Below are 25,915 nucleotides of genomic sequence, written 5' to 3'. Positions count from 1 at the left end.
GACATGCCCAAGCGCACACGATATTATGGTTATGGTACTGACAGGGACACTACAGTTTTGCATTCTGTGATTCTGGCACCGGAGGAGCTGCATCGTGCTATGATAACGATGAATGATCGAGGAGGAGTTTGCATCGCATCCTGTCTACCCCTTGCGGTCTGGACTGCTCACACCACAACTATGTCTAGAGGAGATACGAAATCCGCAAATAATGTTTGTTTAGCCCTGCCTATTGGTGTGTTTACGTATCATAATTTACGTTACAACGACTTGGTCGTTAGCAAGCTTACGCGAGACACGATAAAACAATATCAACTATGTTGCTGATGGAATGATGGGTGGTAATTGGTACGACGACTACGCTCTCCTGAACGCATGGCCATTGTTGTTGACTGTTTACATGCGTTTATTGCTTTTTCGGGGCCACTTTTTTGACTGATTTTAGCAAGGAGCCTGTGTTGAGCCTATAGAAAAGGATCGCAATCCAGATGGACGCGTAAGGAATGGTAAAGGAAAACTTCCCCTACCCACAATTCCGCTACCCTGCCGCTGAAGTGTTCTCACCGTTGTGTTTTGTGGGTTTGCACAAAAATACACACATGATGGTAATGGGGGTTTAATGATGACATCTCTATTTTCTAGAGCGACGCGCTTTGCTTTACATGTTTCCCTTCCAAAAAACAGCTACAGCCATTGTCGAAGAATATTGAATGTTGAGTTCTAGAATTCCATGCTCTTCCGAAACCATCGTTTGCTCTAAAACAGAAAAGCCTAACATTCGTTTCGAAGCGATTTCCTTTCAATTGCTTTTGTTTTCCTTTCGTTCGAATGGATTTGTGTCGTAAAATACATCCTAACTTACGCAGTGTGTGTGTGTGTGCATTCTTAAAGTGTAAGAATGCCTTTTTTCAGAAATCACCACCCTTGAATCGATTCGATCTGAGAATATGTATGACGAATCCATTTTACAAACTCCATGAGCCAACGTCCGCGTGAAAACGCTTCGTTTGTTTTGCGCTTTTACATTTCGGGCAAAATCAAGTGAAGAGGAGACATCTTTCTCCCTTCCACCCCATTTCGGTGTGTGTGTTTGTGTGTGTGAGAGAGAATGTGACGTGTAGTGATGAATGTTGCATTTGCGAATCCGTTGTCCCTCGACACCAGCCGTTTACATACATTTTAAATAATAATAGTGATAATTATTATTTAGTGTGTTATATAAAAAAGTAATAATTATTAATAGGACTATTGCAAGGTCAAAACAGATTGCACTTCGATAACCAACTCGGTGCCTTCCGTGGTTCGACCTGCGGCTTAAGCTGATGGCCACCTTTCGGTGGGTTGTTTGCTTCCTGCAAAGAGAACAAAGAACGCATGAAACGCGTCTCGCAAAAGGGGAAAACAAAGGAAAGTTTCAAATCGATCGCCCCTTACCATTCGCTTTTCCATTTTACACTTAATATCCCGGGCAAGAGTGAAAAACGCATCGTCCACGTTGATGCTTGCCTTCGCAGATGTTTCCATAAATTTAATACCATACTCTACAGCTAGCTGTTCACCACGGACTCGGGTAACCTGAGGGACAAAGGAAGGGAGAGGTAGCGTGTTAATTTCGGTGCTTTTCCGTGCCGAACGCATCTCCGTGTTCGCGCATACCTGTCTTTTTTCATTAAGCTCACACTTATTGCCGAGCAGCATCTTTTCCACGTCGGCTGCCGCATTTTCTTCGATGTTTCTAATCCAGTTTTTAATGTTCTCGAACGATTTCTCCTGTGTGATGTCGTATACCAGCATGATGCCCATGGCTCCCCGGTAATAGGCGGTCGTGATTGTACGGAATCGTTCCTGTCCCGCTGTGTCCCTGCAAAGGTAGGAAAGATGCGATACCATGCCATGAAGTCTCGGGAGCAGGTTTGTTGGTATTGTGTAAAGTTACCATATTTGCAGTTTTATCTTTTTCCCGTCCAGATCGATTGTTCGGATTTTGAAATCGATACCTGCAAAAAAAAACATAGAAAACCAAATATTAGAATTATGTTTATTCGGTATATGATCTACATTCCAATCCAGCGGCTGTTCTTGATCCTGATGCATGCACCATGCATTTGGGTAACATAAACAAGTAGCGCCATCCACCTCAGATGAAAGAGTATCATAGCATTGGCATAGATTCCTTCGTACGAAGGTGAAGCAGAATATGTACGATTTGTTTTGAAAACGATTAAATTCAGACGGTCAAACTTTGGTTGGACGATTACCAGCGCACCACACAACACATGGTTACTATGGAGATGATTTCACGTGTTAACTCGATTAACCATCAGACCAACGATGAGACTAAGCAGCAGGCAGCAGGCACTTGCTTGCCAAACCTTCGACCGGCGTTTGTCGTTGTGTCCGTCAGTACACGGCAGTAAGCAAGTGTCGGCAAGACAAGGACGGTTCGAGCAGGCAGGGTACCGGGATGTTTAGAGGGACCCGACCAGAGCACAGAACATGTTGCTTGTATGGCGCAGCAGTATGCTCATGCAAAGATATTTTTATCTTATTGTCATTCTATTTGCATTTTCTTCCTCCAATTCTGTCGCGCATCCCTGACTGAGCGTGTGCTGCAAAAAAAGGCAAGCATTTCTAGCTGGTCGTCATAGCTAGACAGGGCATCATACATACAATTTGCCATATTTTACGTTTCCGTATCTGATCCGCCGCCGCGCAACCGGTTGCGCGGTTGCGGTAATTCCAAATGTATCCAAACCAATCGACTGCGACGGATCGGAATGAATTAAGATGAAAGCTGCACCCTGGCAGAAAATGGATGGGTGTGTGAAGAGGGGTGAAGAGGAGGTACTCCTGTGTTTTATTTGAGCTGTATAAATAACGCTCTCTTTTGGGGGGGCTGTTGTATCTCGTTGGAAAAACAGTTTCATTGTTTTCTGGTAGCAATGCCGTTGCCTGCATCAGCAAATCCATGTTTCGCCTGCCTTTATCAATTACAGTTGCGGCAACAATTGTGGACACGTTTTGATAACCTCTCTGCTGCTCCGTATCATCCGTATCGGTTCGAATAGTACGAACAGAAATTATTAGTAAATACAAATACAGCTCCCGCCAATGGGCCACGACCGATGACGGACCGCTGCTGTTCGCGGAACTGGGTTAGTATCAGCAGGAATCGATATTAGATAAGCACACAGGCGCAACCAGTCGCGTGCTTATCTAAATTAGCTGAACAGTTCATTCTACAGTGTTCGTTCTGGGTGGTGGCAGAGGAGCATGTGGTGCAAAATGTACAACGCCGAATAGACGAACAGCAGAAAAAAAGGAAAACAAACAAAACTTCTTATCGGACTTTCTGTGGAATAGATGATGATTGGGGGGTCTGTCTGAGCCCGTATAGCTTTGGAATTCTCCTCCTTACAAGCGATCTATCAACGCACGCACACATACACACATAAACGCACCAGCTGAAAATAAAAGCATATCCGATTGACCGGAAAGGCCTCGCCCACTAGAGAGGAGGAAGCGAACCGGGGCTATGATGGATCTCCGCCGGGGACCAGCGGCCTTTGCTTGTACTTTCCATTTAGCTTCCATTTAGCTTGTGCTCCAGATCGTCTGAGAAGGAAGTGAGTGGGTGGGTGGTTGGGTGGGTGGTGAGCGGAGCCGCAGTAAGGAGGCTTCATCGCCTTGTCACGACGACAGGTGTCGTCGTCGTCGTCGTCGTCATGGTATTACTCATTGTAAGACCAGTTTCTTTATGTGTGTAGTCGCCTTATTAAATCTCGCCTGCTTGCTGCCCGTGTCGAGGGCGCTCCGCACAAGGTCGCCATCATCGTGTTTATTACTCACCGATTGTACTGATGAATGTGGTATTGAAGGCATCCTCCGAAAAGCGGAACAGTATGCAGGTTTTGCCAACGCCGGAATCGCCGATCAGTAAAAGTTTGAACAGATAGTCGTACGTTTTCGCCATCTCTGCTGCTGCTGTTACTTCGTTGGACTTTGGGCACTGAAACTGCTGTTACTGCTGGTGCTGCTGCTGCTGTGGGGAGTCCGGGTCGTCGACACTACACGGTTGCTTTGTGATCTGTCAGGGCGAGGTGCAAACGGGAGAGAGAAAAAAACACTCCGTTCCGCGGCGAGGTCCTCACAAAGCGTACAATTCACACCCGGCAGTGCACGATTTCCAAATCCGACACTTTCACACGAGCCCTAGAATCAATTCGCATGCAGCTGGGTTCGCGGTCGCCGCGGTTGAAGAACTGGCTCGAAGCACGGAGCAATCGAGTCAAGGCGAAAGGCGAGAACGGATCTGAAGGTGGCGGTAACACGGTGGTGGTGGTGCTCCTTGCTTCGATTCGCGTATGCGATATGATGAGTCCGATGACGATGAAAACTTGCTAATAGCAAGCGAACAACGCGGCAGAGGATAACACACCAACACACGGGTGCTGGCAAAGTTTCGACAGGCTGTGCGAGCCTACGCACCGTTCCGGAGTTGGTGTAAAGCCAACGAAAGATGAAATTATTTTAAAAAAACTTTCCTTTTGCCACACCGTTCTGTGGAGGTTTTTTTTCTACTGTCTAGCGTAACAACGTAAAACGAAAACGGGAAAATGGGAAAATGGACTTGAACGTCGCTTTTTGTTTCAATCACGCACGCAGCAAACGTCAAACTGGCACGTCAAAGCGCCCCCGATTGGCACGAAGTGCTGGGTTTTGGTCATCGGAAAACGGAGAGTCGATGTTTTTACACCAAATATTGTCACGATTGCAGCGCAAATTGTGGAACGATTTTTTCGGGGGCTTATAAAATGGGTTGGTTTATGTTTGCATGCCGCTAAGCATCGGAAAATCTGCAATTGAAGCAAAGTGAGCAACTGCAGCATTTTGACAGATAACAGGTGGAAGTTGCTCAAAAATCCGCAGGCTGTCAACACACTAGTGGCTCAGTGTGTAGTGATGGGCCTGTTTGGTCACAACAAAAAGTAAGGAATAAGCGTAAAAAACAAGATAAAGTGCAGAGATCCGATTTGGATATATTTTTGACTTCAGTCACAATTGAAATGAAACTGAAAACCAGTAAAATAAACAGAGAAATAAGAGCGTATAAAATAAACATGATCAATTTTGTCCCCCTGCTCCATTCCCATAAGCCCACTGTACCGAGCGGTTTGACGTTTCTAGCGAATAGATTCCAAGAAGAGACCTTTAAACAATTCCATTGCGGAAAACGGAGGAATTCGCTAGTGTGTGTCCCGCTGGAATACGGTTTAGAAGGGAACGGTGTCAGGTGTTTTAGATTAATCACCGCGTAGCTAAATCAATCGTCGCTATTGTGCGCTTTGCGGCCGTGTGGCTACAGTAGTTTAACTAGTCACACACAGTAGACGACGAGTTGCAGTGTTTTTATGTTCCCTCGCGCGTGTGTGTGTGTGTATGTGTGTTTTTATGTGCAATCAGCGTTTGATTTTTCTGTGTGGTGCGACGTATCCACGACGGTCAGCAGCAGCTAGTGAACAAAACAAGGGCCTCGAATTGCGTTGTACTACCACCACTATCGCCGCGCACGCAGACGGGGTGAATTTTTCGCGGCCTGCCAATCTGTGAGCGATGGGGTTTTCCTGTTGAGTCGCAAGGAAGCGAAAGGGGGCAGCAGCAGAAAGGGCTAAGAGTGAACCGCAAAGGCTGATTACACGGTGGTGCGACCCCAGAAGGTGGTTCAAGTTAAAGAAAGTGTGACGCAATGAAAAAATTGCTTGTGCTGATTACTGCTTCTGCTGCTGCTGCTTAACCCGCTATCTTCAGCGCATGTTGTCCGAAAGCATGTTACAACGGGGAAAGCGAAAAGTACAGGCGCGGTGGTAAACAAGTAAACATAGGGGCACACCTCCCACCCGTTCTCACGCCGCCGCCGCGTGTGTGTGTGTGTGATTGTGTGTATGTGTGTAAGGTGTAGTGTGCTGTGTTTTTGTTAAAAAGGATCAATTTTGCGACTGTGTGGGCGTGCGCTTGTCCAATAGAAAAGCGAAAAAAAGGGTATTGCGATCCCGAAGGCAAGCGAGTAGCCCAGCTGCGTGCAGTAGGGAGAGGGGAGCCCGACAATTGAGCCATGTAAAGTGACATGAAAGAGCTAGCAGGCCTGCGAAACACTGGATAACTGCGTAGTGCTACTGCAGCGAAGCAGGAGCCGAACGAGACAGGCGGGGCTGACAGCGAGGTTCAGGGTTCAGGCATCTCCCGATCAACGCAATTTTCACACAGAAAGCAATCATGGGAGCCAAGGATTCGAAACCGTCCTGCATCAGCTACGAGGAGGCCGTCAAACGAGGTAAGTAGGCAGTGGTGGTGGAACAGCTTCATCGTGTGGCCCCCTTCCCCTTCGAGTGGGTCAAAACGTGATGCACACCTGCAGCCAGTCCATGCATCCGGCGGCATCAGGGGACCACCACTCGATGAATCCACATGCACACACATCGACACGACGGGCAAAGGGAGAACACCACCACCACCACCACATGCACGCCACCCGTCGCCATCGTCTGGGCCGCGAATGAGAAAGCTAATTAGCAAACATCACGTCAGCGATAGAGCTGTAACCGCGCGGCTACATGAGGTGAAATATACAGCGAAATGAACTATTTGACAGCTGAAATATCTGACAGGTCCAGCTAAAGGGTTGGGGGAGACACAACATCCGCTTTCGAAATTCTATTAAAAATAATATCTTCTTAAGCAGAACATTCCCTAATTGGAAGAAATTATGAACTGTTGACTCAAAATTGACGAAGTACTCGATATTGAAGTTATTTAATGGATTTAAATACGATTTTGTGGACGTTATTTGTTTACATTGCACATCAGTTGGTTGCTATGATGCTTTATCCGTCAGATATTTCGCCTGTCAAATAGTTCATTTCGCTGTATATTTCACCTCATGTGGCCTCGCGGTAACGCTAGCAATGTAATGTGCCCACTTTTTGCCGTGCTTTGCTGCGCCCGTCCGTCCATCGCTGAAAGACACAGAATTTATTACGCCTGCTTACTCTTGTGTCGTTCTAGAACTGTCGTATGTAACCGAGTTTGGCCAGTAGGCTGCGACTGCTGCTGTTATGATGTTCACAGCTCGCAACCTCGCAATTGCCGCGAATTACTTCCAAATTACGGGCACGACAGACACCACCGGCAGAACAACCACCACCACCGCGACACATGACAAAGGAATTTATTGATTTTCACGTTATGCTGCAGTTCCGTTTCGCTATTTGTTTGTTTCCTTGCTGCGTTGCTGCAAAAAAAAAATCCCCCTCCCGACAACCGCCACCGTCGAGTAGTGGAAATTTCTACTCGTCATGGAGCGGTGCTTTCGCTGGATCAGGCGGTCGGCCCTCGGCCCTCTACCCCCGTTACCGCTTACCGCTATGTAACATACATACGGTACGTTGTATCTAGTGAGCTGAGCAGACGCCTTTCTTTGTCCCAGCTCCTTGGGTGTGGCGCAGGAAGGGGGGACGCGCAGGCGGGCGGTCGCAGGACATGCTGCAGTAAAGCTTTATTTGTTTAAAATATTCAAATCAAACAAAACCGCTACCGGCCGCTTTTACGCAAACGCCCCACGGGAGGAGTACGACACATTCCTTGCCGCTTGTGTCCGGTAAAGATTAGATTAGACAAGCCAGCCTGTCACTTAGTGGAGCGAGCCTTTTCGATGCAAAAAATAAGCAACTTCTGTCGTGTGTATGGTTTTTACTAGAATGACAACTATTTTAGTGCTTTTTACATTCTTCAATGTTGGTCTTTCTTTTGATGGTCGGTGATGGAAGTTGACCCTCTTTTTTGTAACCGCTCCCTCCAAGGCGGGAAGAAAACGGATGGAACGGCATCAATCACTCAACCCACTGTCCGTCCCGTTGCCCCGTTGTCCCCAAATGCGTATTTCGGTGGAATGAATAACGATTAGCTAATGCTTTCGTCATTAGATCACACCAGGCGGCCGGCTGATTAGACGACGATGGCCAATCGACATGCCGTAAGGGTGTAATTTTTTGGGAAGAGGGGAGGACCGCCAGCCATCCGTGTGCCACAACGGCGGCAGAACGCGTCGGGCCACACTGTGTTTACTTTGTGTCCGTTTGTGTTCGCTTCGTGGTGCAGCAGTTGTCCCTGCTGATAGCGTTTTATCGCTGCTGCTTGCCGTTGGTCGTTGAGATGATGATGTTTTGCTAATTTTCTGAGCTTTCGCACTGGTGTGTGCGTGTGTGTGTCCGGGGGTTTTATTTGTTTTTTTTTTGTATTCGTCGCAAGTACCTTCAAATTGGCTAATGAGGGGGGTAAAAAGCATTATACACAAATTGAATCGAGGCATGAACGAGTGTAGGATTGTAGTAATGACCCGCCGTAAGAGCTGCGCGCATCTGGTGGCAAAACCACGCTTCGGTTTGAAAACTGTCGCAATGGAAGATTGATTTGCCCGAGGAGTAGTGGAGATAAGATTTAAGAAAAAAGAGCTTCCTCTCGTTTGCTTTAATTACGTATTGAATGTAGGCCCGTTTTAGCATGCTGAATGTATGCCCGTTTGAATTCTTCCGAACTATTGTAACCTCGACACAGAATGAAGGGTTTTTTTGGCAGATTTTCCAAAAAAACCCAATACAAACCACGTTCTTGCCCGCCAATATGGGTGTGCGCACAGGCGTGCCCGCAAAACGACACGAATTATCATACGTCCGTCGATGTGTCTGTGTTTGTTTAGCAGATTTCACCAGATGGTGACAATTCGACTTTAATCAAAAGCCAAATATTTACGCCGCGTTGTTCCGCGAGGGCTAAAACTGAGGAGATCTGTGGTCGCGCTTCTGTTGTCTGCTGGCTAGATGGACGAGTAACCAAAATGTGATACAGGCCCCCACAGTATGGTCCACAGCAGGTCCATACAGAGTAGTAAGTGAATGAACCGCTGGGCGGCCGTCTCTCGGAACCGTCATGGAACGGTTTGCGGATGTCGCTAATGACTAGCACGTCGCTTCGTGTGGCGCTTTTGCTTGTTGGTCGGTGTGTGTGTTGGTATGTTGCTTGTACGGGAAACATAATATAAACCCATTTTTGGCGTGTGTATAAAATGTAACAAATAAATAAAAGCGTTCCGTCGTATGCGCAAGTGGTGTTGCTGCTTTGCGCGAGCGATTACTAACAAGTTGTGAGGGAATGCAAATGGTTTGTGGAATTTTTGGCAAGTGTCTTAATGTAATCTGCTGCAATAATTCGTACGCGTTTGCGTCGACCCTTTCCCGTGCGGTTTGTACGAACATTGCGCAAAACTATTTGCAGCTTTTGAGTGCAACAAATTATACGCAGTACGCGCCAGGGGAGTTCTTTCGCTATCGATAGATTGTTGGGTCGATGTTACCCCGCACCTGACTAATCGTAAGCCCCCCGCAGCCAGCAGGTGCTCAGGAAGATGCTTATAACGCTCTAATATCGTAGCCATACAAACTGCATAGAGCTACATTGCACACCGCTGGCTGTTTGCTATTTGTTGACTATTCCGGTACTCCGGTTGATTTGTGCTCTTTCCCTCTCTCACTCACCGAGCTCTCTCTCTCTCTCTCTCTTTCCCTCCTCGATCGGATGTAAAGACTGGTTGACATTGAAACACGAGGAGTAAAGGAATGGCCTGCTTCGCACATGGTGGTGGATGCTGTTCGTTCGGAAAGGGGGGGGGGGGGGGGGGAAGTGCATGCACGCGGCCAATGTAATAGAGTGGAACCAGTGAGCTAAGCCCGGGCTTTTTCCCTGCACTTGTAAATACCTTCGTGTGAACGGAAATGCGCTCAACGGAATAAGGAATGTGTGTTTGTGTGTGTGTGTCTGCGGTACTCCAGTACAAACATGCAACTTGCCCGTTAGTCGTTTCAACGGGGAGCACACCAGCGGGACCCTTTATACAACGGAAACAGTTGTTAACTCTTGATGCACCATTTCAAGTCTTTCGATAAAAGATGGAACGAAATTGTATACGCTGTGGGAGTTTTCTAGAAAACAAACCCGAGAGTGTCTTTTTTCCTAGCAAATCTCCAAGCAACTACTCGACTCGACGACTCAATTGTGCTAAATTGCTATGGCGTTCGAAGGGTTAATCGTTTTTATCTGGCCCGAAGGGTTCTATTGCAATAGTGTGGGGTGTGTGTAGCGGATTAAAAACCTCTTGGTTGGTGGTCGTTTTTTTTTAGCAGAAGGTGCTACCATGCAGTAAACTACTCATAGTAGGCTGGAACGTGTTGGAGCTGTAAAGGCAGCCTTATCAACCAGCAACCAGGTGAACCAGCAGGTGGCAATGGGTTTGGGTGTGTCTGAGGCCGCCTGCTAATAAATGAGTGCGAGATATAAAGCCATCGAGAGCGAAGTGTTGTGTCTGACAGGCCTCGTAGAATAGTGTGAAGGAGTTCCATTGGCACGATATGTTTTTGGTATAAAAGAGGGACGAATTTCTCCTCGATTGAATTTACACTAATCTTAACTGCATTCTCTCTTTTAGTGACCGACTCGGAGCTGCGACGAATCAAGGATGCGTTCAAACGGTCCGCTGGCACCGCCGGATCCGTGCTCAGCAAATGTGCCTTCACGCAGGATGTGCTCGGCGACGGCGTTCCCTCGGTGGTTGCCGATTGGCTGTACACGGCTTGCGGCGGTACGGCCAAAGGTATCGCCTTCAAGGAGCTGCTGTGTGGCCTCGTGCTCCTCACAAAAGGAACGCAGGATGAGAAAATTAAGTAAGTGTATGTGTGGATAGAGCGAAACGAGGTGTCGAAGTGAAGGCCGAAGCTTTCTTATCGTTAGACACTTCCACCACCGTGTCCGTCCGTTCTATGTGGTTTTGGCTCTTCCATCGAGGACTGTATGTTAACTTCTAGGATTCCATACATTATCCCCATCGTTGGCCGCTTAGCCGAAGTTGTTGTTGACGTTTATTTATATTGTCTTGTTATCGACGGCGGGTGCGATATCGCTTCGCGCTTTGTATCATCATTGTTTAGCGACAGGTCGGTCGATATCAGCGCGTTTGCGTTCGTTATCGGCGATAAAGATACGCAACATTGCGATCGGTTCGATTGGTCGCATTCGCCTCCGATGAAAAGCGGGGCGATAGTACCCCGGAGGGATAGAACCTTTATCCCTGAAGGCTTACGAACGATGATGGAGCGACTACTTGTCACAGTTACTTGCGGATTTCCGTTTTATCTGTTGGCCTTTTTGTTGTTATCGTCAAATGATGCACCGCTGCGGTTTGCTTGTTTTGATTCCAATCCATTGCCCGCATCAAAGTCCCACTTCCTCTGTTCGATTCTTGTTTCACCGTTCGTTCTGGCGTTGAAGGTGGTTTAGAAGCCGCTGCGGTATTGCTATCTATGCTTTGCCGTACCGTCATTTAGCAGGCATACTGTTTCGGACAATAACACGCGCTGAAGGAAGACGCGTTGCCGGAAACGCTAATTGAACACCATTTGGGGGAAATTGCAGAAATCTGCTAAACGAAGAAGCCACGTTACAAGGGTAGGCAATTATTCAATTAGAATGCAAGGCCATACCTGCAGAGTTGTGGCGTATGGTTTCGACCGACGCTGTCTAAGTCAGGGCCGTTGACCTTTGGTCGGAATGGTCGGTGGATACTTACTTTTTGTTGCCATTTACGAACAAATTTGCTGATTGATGTGGGTTTTAGGGCGTACTGTGGAATAATAAGCAAACACTATGACAAAATCGAACACTGGTTACATTTTGCTAATGATGTTGTTTGCAAATATTGTTTTAGATTTCTCTGGACACTGTACTGCAACGAGTCGGGCACGCATATACTGAAACAGGAATTCCAAAAAGCCATGCAAATAGAAACGACCTACCAAAGCAATGCCACCAACAGCCCCAACAGCAGCACCACCAACTGTAGCAATAATAACAATAACAATCAAACGGTCGCGAACAGAAACAATCACCAGCAGCAGCTGCAATGGAGCCGATATCAGGTGTCACTGTTCGGCCAGAACGATCGCGTCTCGTTCGAGCAGTTCAAATCGTGGATACAGATGCACCGCGGCGCAACGGCCCTGTCCAAATGGTTGCTGCAGGATGCGTGCGTCAATCTCAGCTCGGAGCTGGAAACGCCCACCTTTTACCAGAGCTTGGCCGGCGTGACGCACCTGGAGGAGCAGGACATTGGCGACCTGGAGAAGGTGTTTTGGCTGCTGAAGGGAGCCGCTGTCACTGGGCAGCTGGATCTGGAATCGCTGGGCCCGCTGGTCAGCCCTCCCGTCCCGAGAGCCGCCCTCGGGGGTGTATTTCTGGCGTTTGACGAGAACCACGACGGGCACATCGATTTCAAGGAGCTGTGCTGTGGCGTGAGTGCCGCCTGCCGCGGGCCCAGTGTGGAGCGTAGCAAGTTTTGCTTTAAAGTATTCGACATCGATCGGGACGGTGTGTTGAGCTTTGTGGAAATCCGGCAGATGGTGGACATACTGCTATCGGTGGCACGGGAGTCGAACGCTGCCATTTACCGGAATCTGACCCACGAACGGGTGCTCGCCGAGCTGTACCGGCGGGCAACGCGGGCAGATGAAGGTAAAGCCAATGGCAACGAAACCGATATCATCAGCGCATCAAACGTTCCCGAGTTTAAGTTCACCCAGGAAGACTTTCTGATATGGAGCATCGAGAGCAGCTCGAATCTGGTCCAACCGTTTCTTGATCTGCTGTTCGAAGTGTGCCACATCGTATTGGGATTGCGTCCGCAGTGCCGCCATCTGGAAGGCGACATCGTTCGGGGATGGTTGTCGCGGGAGGTCCGTCGGGGCTACAAGGTGGGACAGTTTTGGTATTTAATATCGTCCGACTGGTGGCAGCACTGGTCGCAGTACACGCACCTGTCGTCGCCCAGCTCGTCCTGTGTGCACTGCAAGACAACGGGCACAAGCTATGCGAACAATCGCGCCATTGCCGGCGCTGGCGGAGTGCCTTCGCTGATGCCAAACGGCGGAACGAGCAACGGAGGAGCGGTGGATGAGGCAATGATCTGTGATGAAAGCTTTACGTCCAATTCGACCGAGAGTATGGGCGATTTGCTGGGGACGGGAGATTCATCTAGTCTGGGCTCGGGAAGCAGCGGAATTTCGTACGGTCGGCATGCAGGCAGCGCGCCCGGAACGATCGACAACAGTTGTCTGATAGCGCCGAACATTTACAAGCAGATTCCGACCCTGACCGGCGAAGGGGGTCGCTTGAAGCGTGATCTTACGCTGGTGCAGCACCGAGACTTTGAGCTAGTGCCGGACTCGCTCTGGAAAGCGCTAGCTCAATGGTATGGCGGGCCGCTGCCCTTGCCAAGACAGGTCATTCAGCCCCACAGCAATGCGGGGGACGTCGAGCTGGAGCTCTATCCGCTGAATTTGAGAATACTGCGCCATCAGAGCCAACCGCCACCGCACCAGCAACAGCATGGCCAAATGGGAGGTAACAGCGCGTGGGCCAGCATGTCCGGTGGGTACGGTGCACTAACGACCGGAAGCTATCCGACCACGGTTTCCTCGGTACCGACGGTTTTGCATCCGCCGAAGAAGTATCTCGCTTACACGGCTGCGTTCAGCCGGCTGGCTACCGTGAAGCAAGTGGCCGAGTTCCTATGCCAAAGATTGAAGCTAAAACCGGAGGACATTCGGCTCTGGCACCTGGTACCGACGCCGACGGGTATCAGCGAGTTCCCGTACCTACTGGAGGAAGATCACTTGACGCTGCACGAACTGTCGATCGGCGACAACGATCAAGTGCTGCTGGAGATCCGTAACAAGGACCTGACCTGGCCGGAAGAGCTCGGATCGTTGGCTCTTTCGCAGGGCTCGGGCAGCACTAGCATGGATCGGCGCGGGACAGTTGCCTCGATCCAGTCGCAGCATCCGCCGGGTGCAACGGGACTGCACAACCTGGGCAATACATGCTTCATGAATGCGGCGCTGCAGGTCCTGTTCAATACGCAGCCCCTTACGCAGTACTTCATACAGAAGAAGCACCTGTACGAGCTGAATACGTCGAACAAGATGGGCACCAAAGGGCAGCTGGTACTACGATACGCTGAACTATTGCGCGACGTTTGGACGGCCTCGACCCGCTCTATCGCTCCGCTGAAGTTGCGCTTTTGCGTCACGAAGCATGCGCCTCAGTTTTCCGGCGGAGGGCAGCACGATTCGCAGGAGCTGCTCGATTGGCTGTTAGACTCGCTACACGAAGACTTGAACCGGGTGATGGAGAAACCGTACACGGAGCTGAAAGACTCGGACGGCCGATCGGACGTGATCGTGGCAACGGAAGCCTGGAGTCAGCATCATGCTCGCAACCAGAGCATCATCGTGGATTTGTTTTACGGGCAGTTAAAGTCGAAGGTAACATGCCAGGGCTGTGGACGTGATTCGGTGCGTTTCGATCCGTTCAGCTTGCTGAGCCTACCGCTGCCGGTGGAAAACTACACCTACTGTGAGGTTCTCGGTGAGTACAAATTCGTCCTAGTCATCAGCAGCTTTATTGATTAAATATTTCGTTTCGTTATCCTACAGTGATGCTGCTGGATGGTTCCGTACCGGTCAAGTATGGTCTGCGATTGAACTCGGAAATGAAATACTGGGATCTGAAGAAACATCTGAGCGAGTTGTGCGGGCTCGAACCGGATCAGATGCTGATCTGTGAGTTGTCCAACTCCCAAATACGGCTCGTACTACCAAACGAGCATCGCATTAAGCCGAGTACCGCGTGTGAGCTGTATGCGTACGAGCTGCCAAAGGTGGACAGTGTGCTCCGGTCCCGTGCCGGCTCCGAGCTTGGCATAAATATCGAGAAAGGGCTGAAGGACATACAGCGGAATCAAGGTACGTTCACGGCACTTGTTGGTATGTTAAGCCACGGGTTATATGAAACAATTGGACTTTGAATCATACGCATCTAGTGGATCTATTCGCTGCTGTTTGTACGTGTCATTATTGTTTCATATTTGTTTGTACCGTTTTCTCGGGGCTTTAGGATGGAATGGATGGGAAAAGCGATTGTTTGTTTTTGTGCGTTTCGGTCATAGCGATATGATCTAAGATGCTCTCAATGCTGATTTTAATTGTGTTGTTTTTCTTTTTCGTTTTTTGTTTCGCACGTTTTTAAAACTTGTTTTCTGATTCATTTTCCTGTTCTCTCTTGCGTTCATTTTTATAACAATCCTTCTTTATACGCGTCTCATTCATGTGGCATGCACATTTCTCATAACCAAAACCACCGTTTGCTTCCTTCATATATGTGTGTTCTTCTCACTTTTCATCTTTCTTCCTGAACTGAATCCGTCCCAACACACATCATTGCCATCATTTGTGCCCGTGGTTCTCATCAATTCGTGCATCATAACCACCACCACCACCACCACCAACTTCCTTCCTTCTTCACACAAACCGTTCGTTCCGAAAATCTGTACCGTACTGCAATCCAGCTCTTCTACTACCATCATTAGACCCGCACCAGCTCACGACCAGCTCGATCAACACGACGATCTCGTCCACATCGTCGTCCGCGTCCTCCTCCTCCTCGACGGCCACGGCAGACGATACGGCGGCCATAACTGGGCGCAAGCCGGGCGGCTCCTCCACAGGTCGTACCGGTGACGATGGTGGAGCCACACCGCTAACGAACGGCATTCTCTACAATGGTGGCGAAGGCGGGGGAGGAGGAGCAGGAGGAGGTGGAGGAGGAGGAGGTGCCGGTGGCGGCAGCGGAACGACGATGGCTAACCGTAGGACCTCGGCCACGTCGAAGGTAAGCCGGTGCTTTGGCAACACACTCTGCATGCCCCCGAATATGTTGTGCTTCAAGGTATGGTTGTGTATATAAGTTTTTTTCTTTACTCAATATTTTGTGTTATCGTATACGTTACGTACTTAGCTAGCAAAGAGCAGTTCTTTACTTTCAAAACAAAAAAAAGTTTCAGTTGAGTTGAAAGGTACTCCCGCGATACCCTGATGGTATGTAACTCAATTGAAAAAAAAACAAAAACTAAACAAGAATACTTGCTAAAGATGAATTCGGCAGGCCCGGTGAATGAATTTCCAGAAGGTGACGATGTAAATTTCATTTAAATTGTTCTTTTTCGTTTGTTACACACGTATTTTTTCTGGCTCCACGCTCCTTAATCATTGTAAATATGCAAGCAAATTAAAAAAGCACCCAAACACTCATACGATCTAGCTAAACGAAAAAGGTAGCCGTTAAATGGATAACAAAACTAACAGCTCCAATTGCTTATTGCAACTGGAAGATGTTGTATTTATTTAGTCTTGGAGTATATTTGGACCTGTAAGTAAATGAAAAACAAACAAAAATGTAAATATATGACACATTGGTTTTGCTTCTTTGACTCGTACGAGACGTTTAATATTTTTGCAATAAGTTGGTAATTGAAGTTGTGTAGTAAAGATAATTATAGCTTTTGGTATGATTGCTCTAGCCATTTACCAATTACTGTCGTAGGCATCAAGCAATTAACCCTAGTAGTATAACTGGTATTAAACCATCCTCACGCGAAAATACATTTCAGGGGGCATTTATTCTGTTTATTATAATTATTGTAATGATTAAACCAAACGAAAGCAGCGCTAGTTTTCACCTGTAATGTAATGTGTGCGTTATTAGTTGGCAATTGTTAGCGTAGCTAGAAGAGTAGGTGGCATTGCTGCTAGCGACAGAGAAAGAGTGATGTGTGTTGTGTAGCCTCTGTATGTGTGTGTGTATGTGCGTGTGTATGTGATGATAAATCCCATGTTTTACAGCACATTCCGGAAATAAGCACCAGTCCGGACAGCACGTTCATTTACGGGGCCGGTCAGTACAGCGAACTCACCGGGTACGGTACCAATGGGTATGGGAACGCGAACAGCGCTATCGGGAATCATCAGCACGCGTCCGCCACCCAGCAGCCATCGAAAGATCCGAACCGATCGAAGACGATATCGACCACCAATTTGTTGAACAATGCCGATAACGGTTGGAGCAACGGGAGCAGTGCAGGGGGGTATGATTCCCCGAACGCGCACCACCTACACCATCCGTACGATTGTAACGATTGCGATAACGTTTACATGGGAGAGGACATGCCCCCTTACGGTGACCAACAACAGCATGGCGATGCGATAAGTCTAAGTGCAATTAGTAAGCGACCGCACCCGCTCGGCGGTGGTACGGCAGGCGGATTGGCCGGACAGCGCAAGACCAACTATCTGATCGCGGTGCACCGCAAGCTCAGCCGGCAGGATACGTACTTCCTGTCGCATCACAAATCCAAACCCGGCCTGTTCGGCGTGCCGCTGCTGATTCCTTGCTATGACGGTGTCACCAACAAAGAGCTGTACTGCTCGGTCTGGTTGCAGGTGGCCCGTTTACTCAGCCCACTGCCTCCAACGCCGCCCGACCAATCGAACCACGCAACGGACTGGTGAGTCATTGATTTCACGTGCTTTCGAGCGATTAAGCCTCCGCGTACAAGCGGGGGCACAGGTCCAAAATGGGTGATAAATAATAACGATCTATTTGTCTTATCTTTTGTTCTTTCCTTTCCTTTCCTTTCCGCCTCCCGCCGGCAACGCCGACAGTGATGATAGTCTAGGGTACGATTTTCCGTTCACGTTGCGAGCGGTCGGAAGCGGTGGCCGTATGTGTGCCCTCTGCCCGTGGTCACGTTTTTGCCGTGGTTGTGAGATTCCGTGTAATGATGAACCGCTGCTGCAAGGGTTGATTTGTTCGGCGCCCGGGTCAGCAAGTAAGTGGATACGATCTTCCGTGCTAGACCAAAGGGGTCATACATCAATTTAACGCCACACTGTTTTCTTCCATTGACACAGGCAATAGCTCCACACCAAATCTATCCTCCCGTGAACAAACTCCGACGCTTCGACGAAAGTTTTACGCAGCGAACTCGTCCGGCAGCTCGTCTTTGGACGGAACGACCAATCACCATCAGCAGCAGCAGCAGCCAGCATCGATGGGCTCGTTACCGGGGACGTCTTCCTCGCCGATCTCGTCATTGCAGAGCTCGATCAATGCTCGATCCATCCAAATTGCCATAGACTGGGATCCAACTGCGCTCCATTTACGTTACCAAAGTACACGCGAACGGGTAAGTGGTGGGCAGGCGGGGTGCGGCTAGTTACAACTGGAGGAAGGTGTAGCAACAATGCTAATGGTTCTTCTTTTCACACATCTCAATAAACGTGTGCTCTAGTTATGGACCGTACACGAATCGGTGGCCGTATGCCGCAAACAGCAGACGGAACCGGTGGATCTGGATCACTGCCTGCGCGCGTTTACCTCAGAGGAGAAGCTGGAACAATGGTACCACTGTTCGCATTGCAAGCAAAAGAAGCCGGCCACCAAAAAGCTGCAGATCTGGAAACTGCCTCCCATATTGGTAAGAAACCGCCTGCTCAAAGCAATTGTTTGTGTGTGGTGTCATGACAAAAACCACTCTCCTGACTCCTCCATCATTATCCTGCAGATTGTGCACCTGAAGCGCTTCAACTACGTCAACGGCAAGTGGGTAAAGTCGCAGAAGGTAGTCAATTTCCCGTACGAAGATTTCGACCCAACGCCATACCTTGCGTCGGTGCCGCAGGAAACGATTCTTCGGCATCGTGACCTGCTCGAAGGCGTAGCGTCCGGTCCGCGTGGCGATGGACGCAATCGCGACTGTCACGAAGAGTTTGTTGAGTTTGATCGCGAAATGTCCATGATCGATGAGGCGAGTGATGAGATTTCGCTGTCCTCGCTGCGGATCAATGGCGTCAAGGGGAGCAGCGACGGTGGCGATAGCGACGATTGTGGCAATAACAATAATAGGCAATCGGATCAGTCGGCGGATGAGGAACAGAGGAGCAGTATTATAATACCGGCCATTGCCGGTTCCAATCATGTGGCTAGTGCGCGTCACCTGCACGAGAGCGACTTGATGGCCGGCGGAGGCAGTAGTTCTTACGCCGGCGGTAGCGATAGTCCGGCAGCCTCGACGTCCACTGTTCGAATAAAGTCGGCCAGCTCGGTTCGGAGCAGCGATTCCACGCGACGACAGCGGTTAGTGTCGACGAGCCTGACGAAGACTCCAGTTATCGACGGAGAGTTTACAGATTTCCACAAACACCACCTGAAGCCGGAGTGTGATCCGTTCGAGCTGAAGTATCAGCTGTATGCCGCTGTGGTAAGTGTGCGCAGTACTTTTCGTGGCTAGTTTGCTCCGATGGGCGGTGTGGAGTGGATAGTGTTTTGATTTGTCTTCTTCCATCACTTCACTTTAGTGTCACTCTGGAATGCTTAACGGGGGACATTACATCTCGTATGCGGCCAATCCGAACGGGTCGTGGTACTGCTACAATGATAGCTCCTGTCGGGAGATACCAACGCGGCCAAAGATCGATCCTAGCACGGCCTACCTGCTGTTTTACGAGCGGCGCGATCTCGACTACGGGCCGTACCTACCAAAGGTAGATGGAAGGCAACTGCCAAGCGAAGGCCTGCTCGACATCGATGACAGTGATAATGATTTGAAAAAGATGTGCTCGTTAATGTAAGGCCGGACGATTGTTGCTAGCTGGGGAAGCTGCGATCACAGTGCAACGCATCAGTCGGTCGGATAGGATCGGACGTAAGCATACAACAGCAAGAAGGTAGCTAATCGAAACGAAAGTAATTTAAATGTACGCCATTTCTTTCATAATCAGAAAAGCAACTAGTTCCCGATATGTAGTCTAGCTTAAATTGATCAAATCAAAGTATAATCAAAGCGAGTTTTCACGTCTTATATGCAATCGAACATGGGATTGTTTATTGCAATCCACATCTTACAATGTGCAATCCACATTCTTGGAGAGAACGGCAGGCAGAATCGATAGGACGGTACGGCGGCACGGTGACGTGTGAAACGGGTTGGGCAAAGGGTTCGGTGTGATGTGCGATACGCAGAGAGAAGGAAGGATGCATCGTATTTTAGTTTTTACGCGTTGCTTTTGCAAAAATTCGCTAGGCTTTACATTTTTCTACGAAAAATATAGCGAGATAAGCATACACAGATAGCGCAGAGCAGCCTGCTTTGAGTTGGCCGATATGATATGAACGCGTGTTGCAACACTTTGAATGCGCTGTGATGTACTATTTGCAGGGAGTGGAGGCGACAGGGAACATTCCATAAGCGTGCAGACTACGGTGAAGGATGTCAGTAGGCTGTGTAGAATTAGCGCCGCTGGGAATGTGAGAGATGCTGTTGTGCGTTTATTGTGCTTAGAGTGGGTTTGATTTGCGAGCGACCTAGCGAAGTTATAATCAGGAATTTACTAATGGAATATCGATATTGTAAGCAATAGATATTATTGAGGGATCGGGGCGGTCATCGAAATTAGCGGCTGGCCAATCAGCCAGCCTGCCAGCTAGCCAGCTGGGTCTTGCTTCACTGTCTGAGATCTGTTCTCGCTTGTATGTAGCGCTTCACAGCTACGAAACCAGCACACCACCACCACTTTACGGTATTTGTGCAAATTTTGCTAACGTTATGATAGGTTTTGTTTTCCCTGTTTTTTTTTTGTTTTAAACAACTGTTGAGTTGATCGTGCACGTTCATTGTTGAAAGCCATTATGCCAAGATATTGTAATGAGAAAAGCGGAAACACTCACTTACATACGTGGTCGCACTACTGGCCGGTTCCTTGTTAAACTGTAATACGAAAGCTGTGTTGCGTGAGCCTAATTAGTTTTTCTTCTACTTTGTGTAATATCTCGTTACGTTTCATGTGTCATGCTTTTTTTAAAATGATTTTTATTAATCTGTATATTCGTTAAAAGCGTTGCGCGACTTCCGCATGAATGAATGGGATGATTTTCGCTCAGCATCCGATACCGGCTCGTTCGATTGTGTAGAAGAAGGGGAGCGGCGACCACGCTATTACTGTTGGTTTAGGTTGATCCATCTGTTTACTTGTTATTTTTTGTACATGTATAAGCTTTTAGTTCGGTAGTTGTTTAAAATAAAGAAGTAAACCCGAATCTACACGTACGACAAGAAAATATGGCGTCGGGAAGGTGGCGAAAGGAAAGAAAAAGCGTGTCAGTAGTTTTACAATGAGTTTGTTTATTCATCTTGATGCTGTTGTAGCACGTGAATGCGCACGTGCGACACGAAAACAAAGGTTCTGCTACACTATACAGCGAAAGTTCTACGGCGCAAAAGAAAAGGACAAAACAAACTATGGCCATATGGTTGGTAATGCCTTATGCAATTAGAACTGGCGGGCCTGAGAGCCAAACCCGAGACCAACGCCACGCATCGTGTGTGTCACCTGTCGGGCAACTTCGTACTGCTGCTCCATCGTCGAGAACAGTTCTTCCTGCTTCTTAATACTGTCTCCCGTCGATTTGCCGCCATTTGAAGGGCCGCTCGCTCCCGTCGCCCCTGAGCTGGAGCCTACCTTTGACGAGAGGGATGCCGAAGAGGTTCCTCCTGTCGGAACGGGCGATTCCCCTTCCTCGCCCGGCTTGGGCGCTGCATCCTTCACTCCCATTAGGCGTAGGAATTTCGACGCAACCCGACCGTCCGTGTCCTGTGCAAACTTTGCCTGCTCCCATTTGCTTATGTTCGAAGACACCTCCTTGCTTTCGGTTGTCTTGTGGCTCCAGAGCAATTTGCGCTTCTGCACTTGATCCGCATACCGGACCGGATTCACCACGCCCGGGTTGTAGTAGGACGGGAGCGGTACACTGTCCACTGCCTTCTGGCTCTGCTGCAACACATCGATCCCCATCTTCTCGAGCTGTGCCGCCTTTGCGGTGTTGCGCAGCAGCGCACTCCGGGACAGTAGCACACTCGTGACGGCCGGATCTTGTTGAGCGGGTGGTGTTGTCAGCGGCAGGGCAAGTTGTCCGAGCTTCGATTCGTTCGAAAGGGTCAGTTTGGCGGCAACGGCTGGAGGAATCAGCGAGCTGATCGGCGGTTTCGTTGGGATGCTCATTAGGGAAGGTATGCCTGCCGTCGGAACAAGGCTAGGAGCCGCTCCCAGCAGCGACTGTGCGACGGGCGGTGTGGGCAACAGCGATACGGGTTTCGTCGTCGGGCTTTGCGTAAATCTGCTCGGAGTTGGTAGCAAACCAGCGCCGGCGTAGGAAGCGTTTGTCGATGGTGTTTGTTGCTGACTGGTGCGAGGCGGCGAAGACTTGGCGCCAGATCTTGACCGGGACCGGGATCGGGAACGGGAATCGCGCGCTCTCGATGATGGTACTCGCTCGTTTGGTGAGTGACGTCGTCGGTGGCGTGATTCGCGTGATTCTGAGCGTCGACTTCTACGGTGATCCTTGTCGTAGTCTCGACCGCTTCTCCTATCCTTACGATCATCCTTTCGATCGTATCCACGAGAGTCGCGTCGATTATTATCACGCTCATTGGATTTGCTATAAAGTGGAAGGAATGCGAGTTAGTAAAGGATCTAAAAGTAGCAGAAAGCAGAAAAGAATTACCTCCAATTCCCTCCCCCACGTCGTTGATCTCGGTGGTAATCGCTGCGAGAGTCCCGAGCCGAGCCACGATCACGATCATAACGGCTACGTTCCCGGTCTCTATCCCGTTCCCGCTCGCGCTCACGCTCACGATCGCGGTTACGATCCTTCGGGCGATCCTTTTGGCGCTCTCGCTCCCGATCTCGGTCACGATTGCGCTGTTCACGCTCCCGTTCTCGTGTGCGATCACGCTCGCGCTCACGATCCTTGTCACGATTTTTACGCTCACGCTCACGGGACTGGCTTCGGTCGTGCTTGCTGGCATCGTGCCTCGGTGGGGAAGATTTCCTTTTATCCTTCCGGTCTGCTTTCATTGGACTCTACAAAGAAACCGGGAAGTTTATTGAAACGATCGAAAGGAATTGGTAGCCGCTTGACGGCAATTTCATACCTTATTGTTACTACCGTTACCAGCTGAACGGCGCTGATCGCCCGAAGGCGATTTCGATTGTCTGTTCTTGCTATCCTTTTTCCCGGATGATGCTTTCTCTGACGATTTATGCTCATCAGCACCATTTTTGGCCCGTTTCGATCGCGATGCCGGCGAAGGGCTGCGGGACGGAGACTTCGAGCAGCGGGAACCATCCGTTGAGTTAGAACGTGACGAGGTTCGCGACGACGAGGATGACGATGATGAGTTCTACAAAGAGAGAAGCAAACGCCATGCGTACGTCCCAGCTGTTGTTTTATACTGCACTCAATCCGCTCGCTGTCGATGCAGTGACGGAATCGAATCGAGCTCGATTCGAACCCGAAAGGCGTCACGCACTAGGCGAGCACAATTGTTTGCAGTAAGTGAGCTTATTTGGGAGAAATAGGTTCCTTCTTTCCATAGTTCGATACATAACATTCAGAAAGCGGCGCCGATCGATACCATGGATGGGTGGTGGGCCCAGAATGCACCGATATACGTACTCATTACAGTATTTGTAAATTACGCTTTAAAAGAGTAACATTATTGGAAATTGGCGGTAGAGAAGAAGAAAGGGTGAGAAATGTGTCGGTTTCGGTACAAATTAGGTTGCTTTTCTAGCCATACTTACACAGCAAAGCTTCTTCTTACTCACAGCGGATTGCGAAAGAAACGATCCGGTGCTGGGGATTGCCACTCTCTGAGCGTTTCTCACAATCCGCAATCCCTACGCCCCATCGTCATACACATCGTCAAAACCCGCCCTGTTTCTACTGCTAGGCCGCGCGTGGATCTGGCTACGGGATGTTGGTGTCCAGAAACGGACTGGGCAGTAGCATCTTCCAGGCAAGACAACGCTCCCGATGGAAGAGTGGGAATGTTCGGCGCCTACAGTCCGATGACCGCGCTTGTCGTAGTAGTGGTAGTACGGGGCTGGTGACATGAATCCAGCAGGTTCGTTGCACTTGGGAGGTTCTTTTGAGTTTGTGTTTGTGTGTGTGTTTTGAGGGATTTTGTGGCATATGCATTTTTTTTAAAAAGGCTAAATGATTGAGGTGTTCTTTGGACGACAACATAATAGGCGTCAGGATTATTGGCAATTGACAATTGGCGGTGGTTTCGAAAGAAATGAACGAAGTACTGATCGGTTAGTGAGAGATTCGAGAGATGTGAACGGGTTTTGGAGAGAGATAGAACAATACAAAACAGCTTGGAACATTGGAATGGAGAATTGAGCTCGCTTTTCATAGTTTTTCTTTAGAAACATTTCCGTTCAAGTATTGTATAATTTCACGTACAATTACAGATTGCGTTAAGATAAGGTAGATTATTTTTCTTTTGCTATATGATTCAGAGGACAACAAGCTAATTTTACAGTGAAAGTGGTATGAACAGATCTCGGTGCTAACAGAGAAAGGTGCTAAGCCTAAGTGCATGCATATTTACCTCGTCCCGCTCCTTGCGTGATTTATGCTGGCCCTTGCTTTCCTTTGCATCCTGTTTCTTATCCTTATGGTCGCGGGCTGACGGCTGTTTGTCGGCGGTGCTTCGTTTGGGTGATCCCGCCGATGCGGACGAGCTCGACGAACCGGTCGGTGAAGCGGTATGTTCCTATGGGAAGGGGCAACTATTCAGGATACATACAGGCAAGACAGGCAAATGGTGTTATTAAGGTGGTCTTTACAACTGATGCTGCAATGTTTCTGATGCTGCTTTACGGAAACAACCATTTTCCCCAAACAATCCGTGGCGTTCACCACTCGACTGGTTGAAATGCTTTGGAATTGACACTCTCGTGACCTTGAGCCGGTGCATCAGCAATGTTTAGTAGGGACAGTAATAGGAGACATTACGCTAATCATCATCATCATCTATAAACATGGAATCACATCTTCCCTCGTGATCGTTTTGACACCATTCAACTTGAGTATTCAAGTGCAGTGGCTTAAAATTTTCAGACAAAAAAAAATCAATAATCTTCAACCGCAGGAGATGCACGCGTTACTGTACCCGCTCGTATCGTATTTGTGCGATGGTTGGTTAGCACATCCAGCCAGGCACTGCTCGCAAGCTATATTTAATTTTGAAAATTTCTTTTTTTAACCATTCAACGGCTAGTGTCACGCATTGGTTAATCTGTACCCTTTTCTGTACACAGATCCGGGATAGCTTCCGTATATGGCCATATTCTCCCCCCAAAAAAAGGTCTAGCTTCCGTCGCTCCTGGGGGTGTGTGCACGATCACAATGCTTCGCACCGTACGCGATATCAAAATGTAGCAAACATGTAAGACCAAACATTATAACCATTAGCATTAACTATTTACCCGATTCGAGTCCATATCCTCCGATTCATCCTGGTCCGCGGCCTCGTAGTTACGTAGAAAGTCCATGGCGTTATCGAAGCCTACGGACGATGGGGGTCCGTTCGGGAGAAGATCGATATCCTTGCCACACAGCTCACTGCACGGCACAGTTCGGGATGATTTCGTCGGGAACGCGTAACTTTGCCCAAGTTATCGAATACTCCTCTATTCCGATGGATAAATTCGTTCCCGAAACAAACAAACAAGGTGTCAGAAAATTTCCTAGAAACTTTTTCAGGCTTCTTTCCTGTGTTCTATACATGTACAGTGAATGCTCCGCACGGCGTAGTGTGTGTGTGTGCGAGTGTTTGCTTGAATGCGGCTGTCAGAACGTCTATATGGGTCTCTTGAGTTCTCATATGAATTCAAAACAGGTCGAATCATATCAGAGAAAGGTCGTTTAAATACGAATTTTTATTATCAAAACGAGAAAGGAATAAAGCTTCACAAAACAAGTGATTCCATTTAATCGCTTAGAATGCTTGCAAGACCGTGGGAAGAAGAGAAAGTTAGTGGATTTTGAATTGCAGCACCCACCATCGCAG

At 48.7% G+C, this 25,915-nt stretch overlaps 3 protein-coding genes across 5 annotated transcripts; 1 reads left to right on the top strand and 2 right to left on the bottom strand.

Moving 5' to 3' along the window:
* Nucleotides 1–606: 606 nt before the first annotated feature.
* Nucleotides 607–4,823, bottom strand: LOC120952839 (ras-related protein Rab-8A). Its single transcript, XM_040372376.2, has 5 exons — nucleotides 3,850–4,823; nucleotides 1,937–1,997; nucleotides 1,657–1,861; nucleotides 1,435–1,575; nucleotides 607–1,352 (listed from the first exon to the last, which is right to left on the bottom strand). Exons 1-5 carry the CDS (start codon nucleotides 3,971–3,973, stop codon nucleotides 1,257–1,259), a joined length of 627 nt encoding a protein of 208 aa, XP_040228310.1. The 5' UTR covers nucleotides 3,974–4,823; the 3' UTR covers nucleotides 607–1,256.
* Nucleotides 4,824–5,172: 349 nt separating this feature from the next.
* LOC120952831 (ubiquitin carboxyl-terminal hydrolase 32) lies at nucleotides 5,173–21,090 on the top strand. Of its 3 annotated transcripts, none has more exons than XM_040372359.2 (11): nucleotides 5,173–6,331; nucleotides 10,535–10,769; nucleotides 11,810–14,526; nucleotides 14,595–14,903; nucleotides 15,527–15,885; nucleotides 16,839–17,500; nucleotides 17,658–17,824; nucleotides 17,907–18,181; nucleotides 18,287–18,472; nucleotides 18,560–19,255; nucleotides 19,353–21,090. In XM_040372359.2, the coding sequence occupies exons 1-11, from the start codon at nucleotides 6,274–6,276 to the stop codon at nucleotides 19,623–19,625; spliced, it is 5,937 nt and encodes a 1,978-aa protein (XP_040228293.2). In that variant the 5' UTR covers nucleotides 5,173–6,273; the 3' UTR covers nucleotides 19,626–21,090. The 3 variants fall into 3 exon arrangements, with proteins under 3 accessions (XP_040228293.2, XP_040228294.2, XP_040228292.2); XM_040372360.2 differs by having other exon boundaries at nucleotides 15,506–15,828; XM_040372358.2 differs by having other exon boundaries at nucleotides 15,506–15,885.
* A 65-nt stretch (nucleotides 21,091–21,155) lies between these two features.
* On the bottom strand, nucleotides 21,156–25,653 carry LOC120952834 (arginine/serine-rich coiled-coil protein 2). The gene is made up of 5 exons (XM_040372371.2): nucleotides 25,332–25,653; nucleotides 24,452–24,616; nucleotides 22,985–23,233; nucleotides 22,555–22,913; nucleotides 21,156–22,488 (listed from the first exon to the last, which is right to left on the bottom strand). The coding sequence occupies exons 1-5, from the start codon at nucleotides 25,395–25,397 to the stop codon at nucleotides 21,324–21,326; spliced, it is 2,004 nt and encodes a 667-aa protein (XP_040228305.2). The 5' UTR covers nucleotides 25,398–25,653; the 3' UTR covers nucleotides 21,156–21,323.
* Between the last annotated feature and the right edge of the window lie 262 nt (nucleotides 25,654–25,915).

Source organism: Anopheles coluzzii, chromosome 2 (assembly GCF_943734685.1).
Source record: "Anopheles coluzzii chromosome 2, AcolN3, whole genome shotgun sequence".
Classification (NCBI taxonomy): Eukaryota; Metazoa; Arthropoda; class Insecta; order Diptera; family Culicidae; genus Anopheles; species Anopheles coluzzii.
Note: the sequence above shows the minus strand (reverse complement) of the source record. Positions and strands in the feature narration are given on the sequence as shown.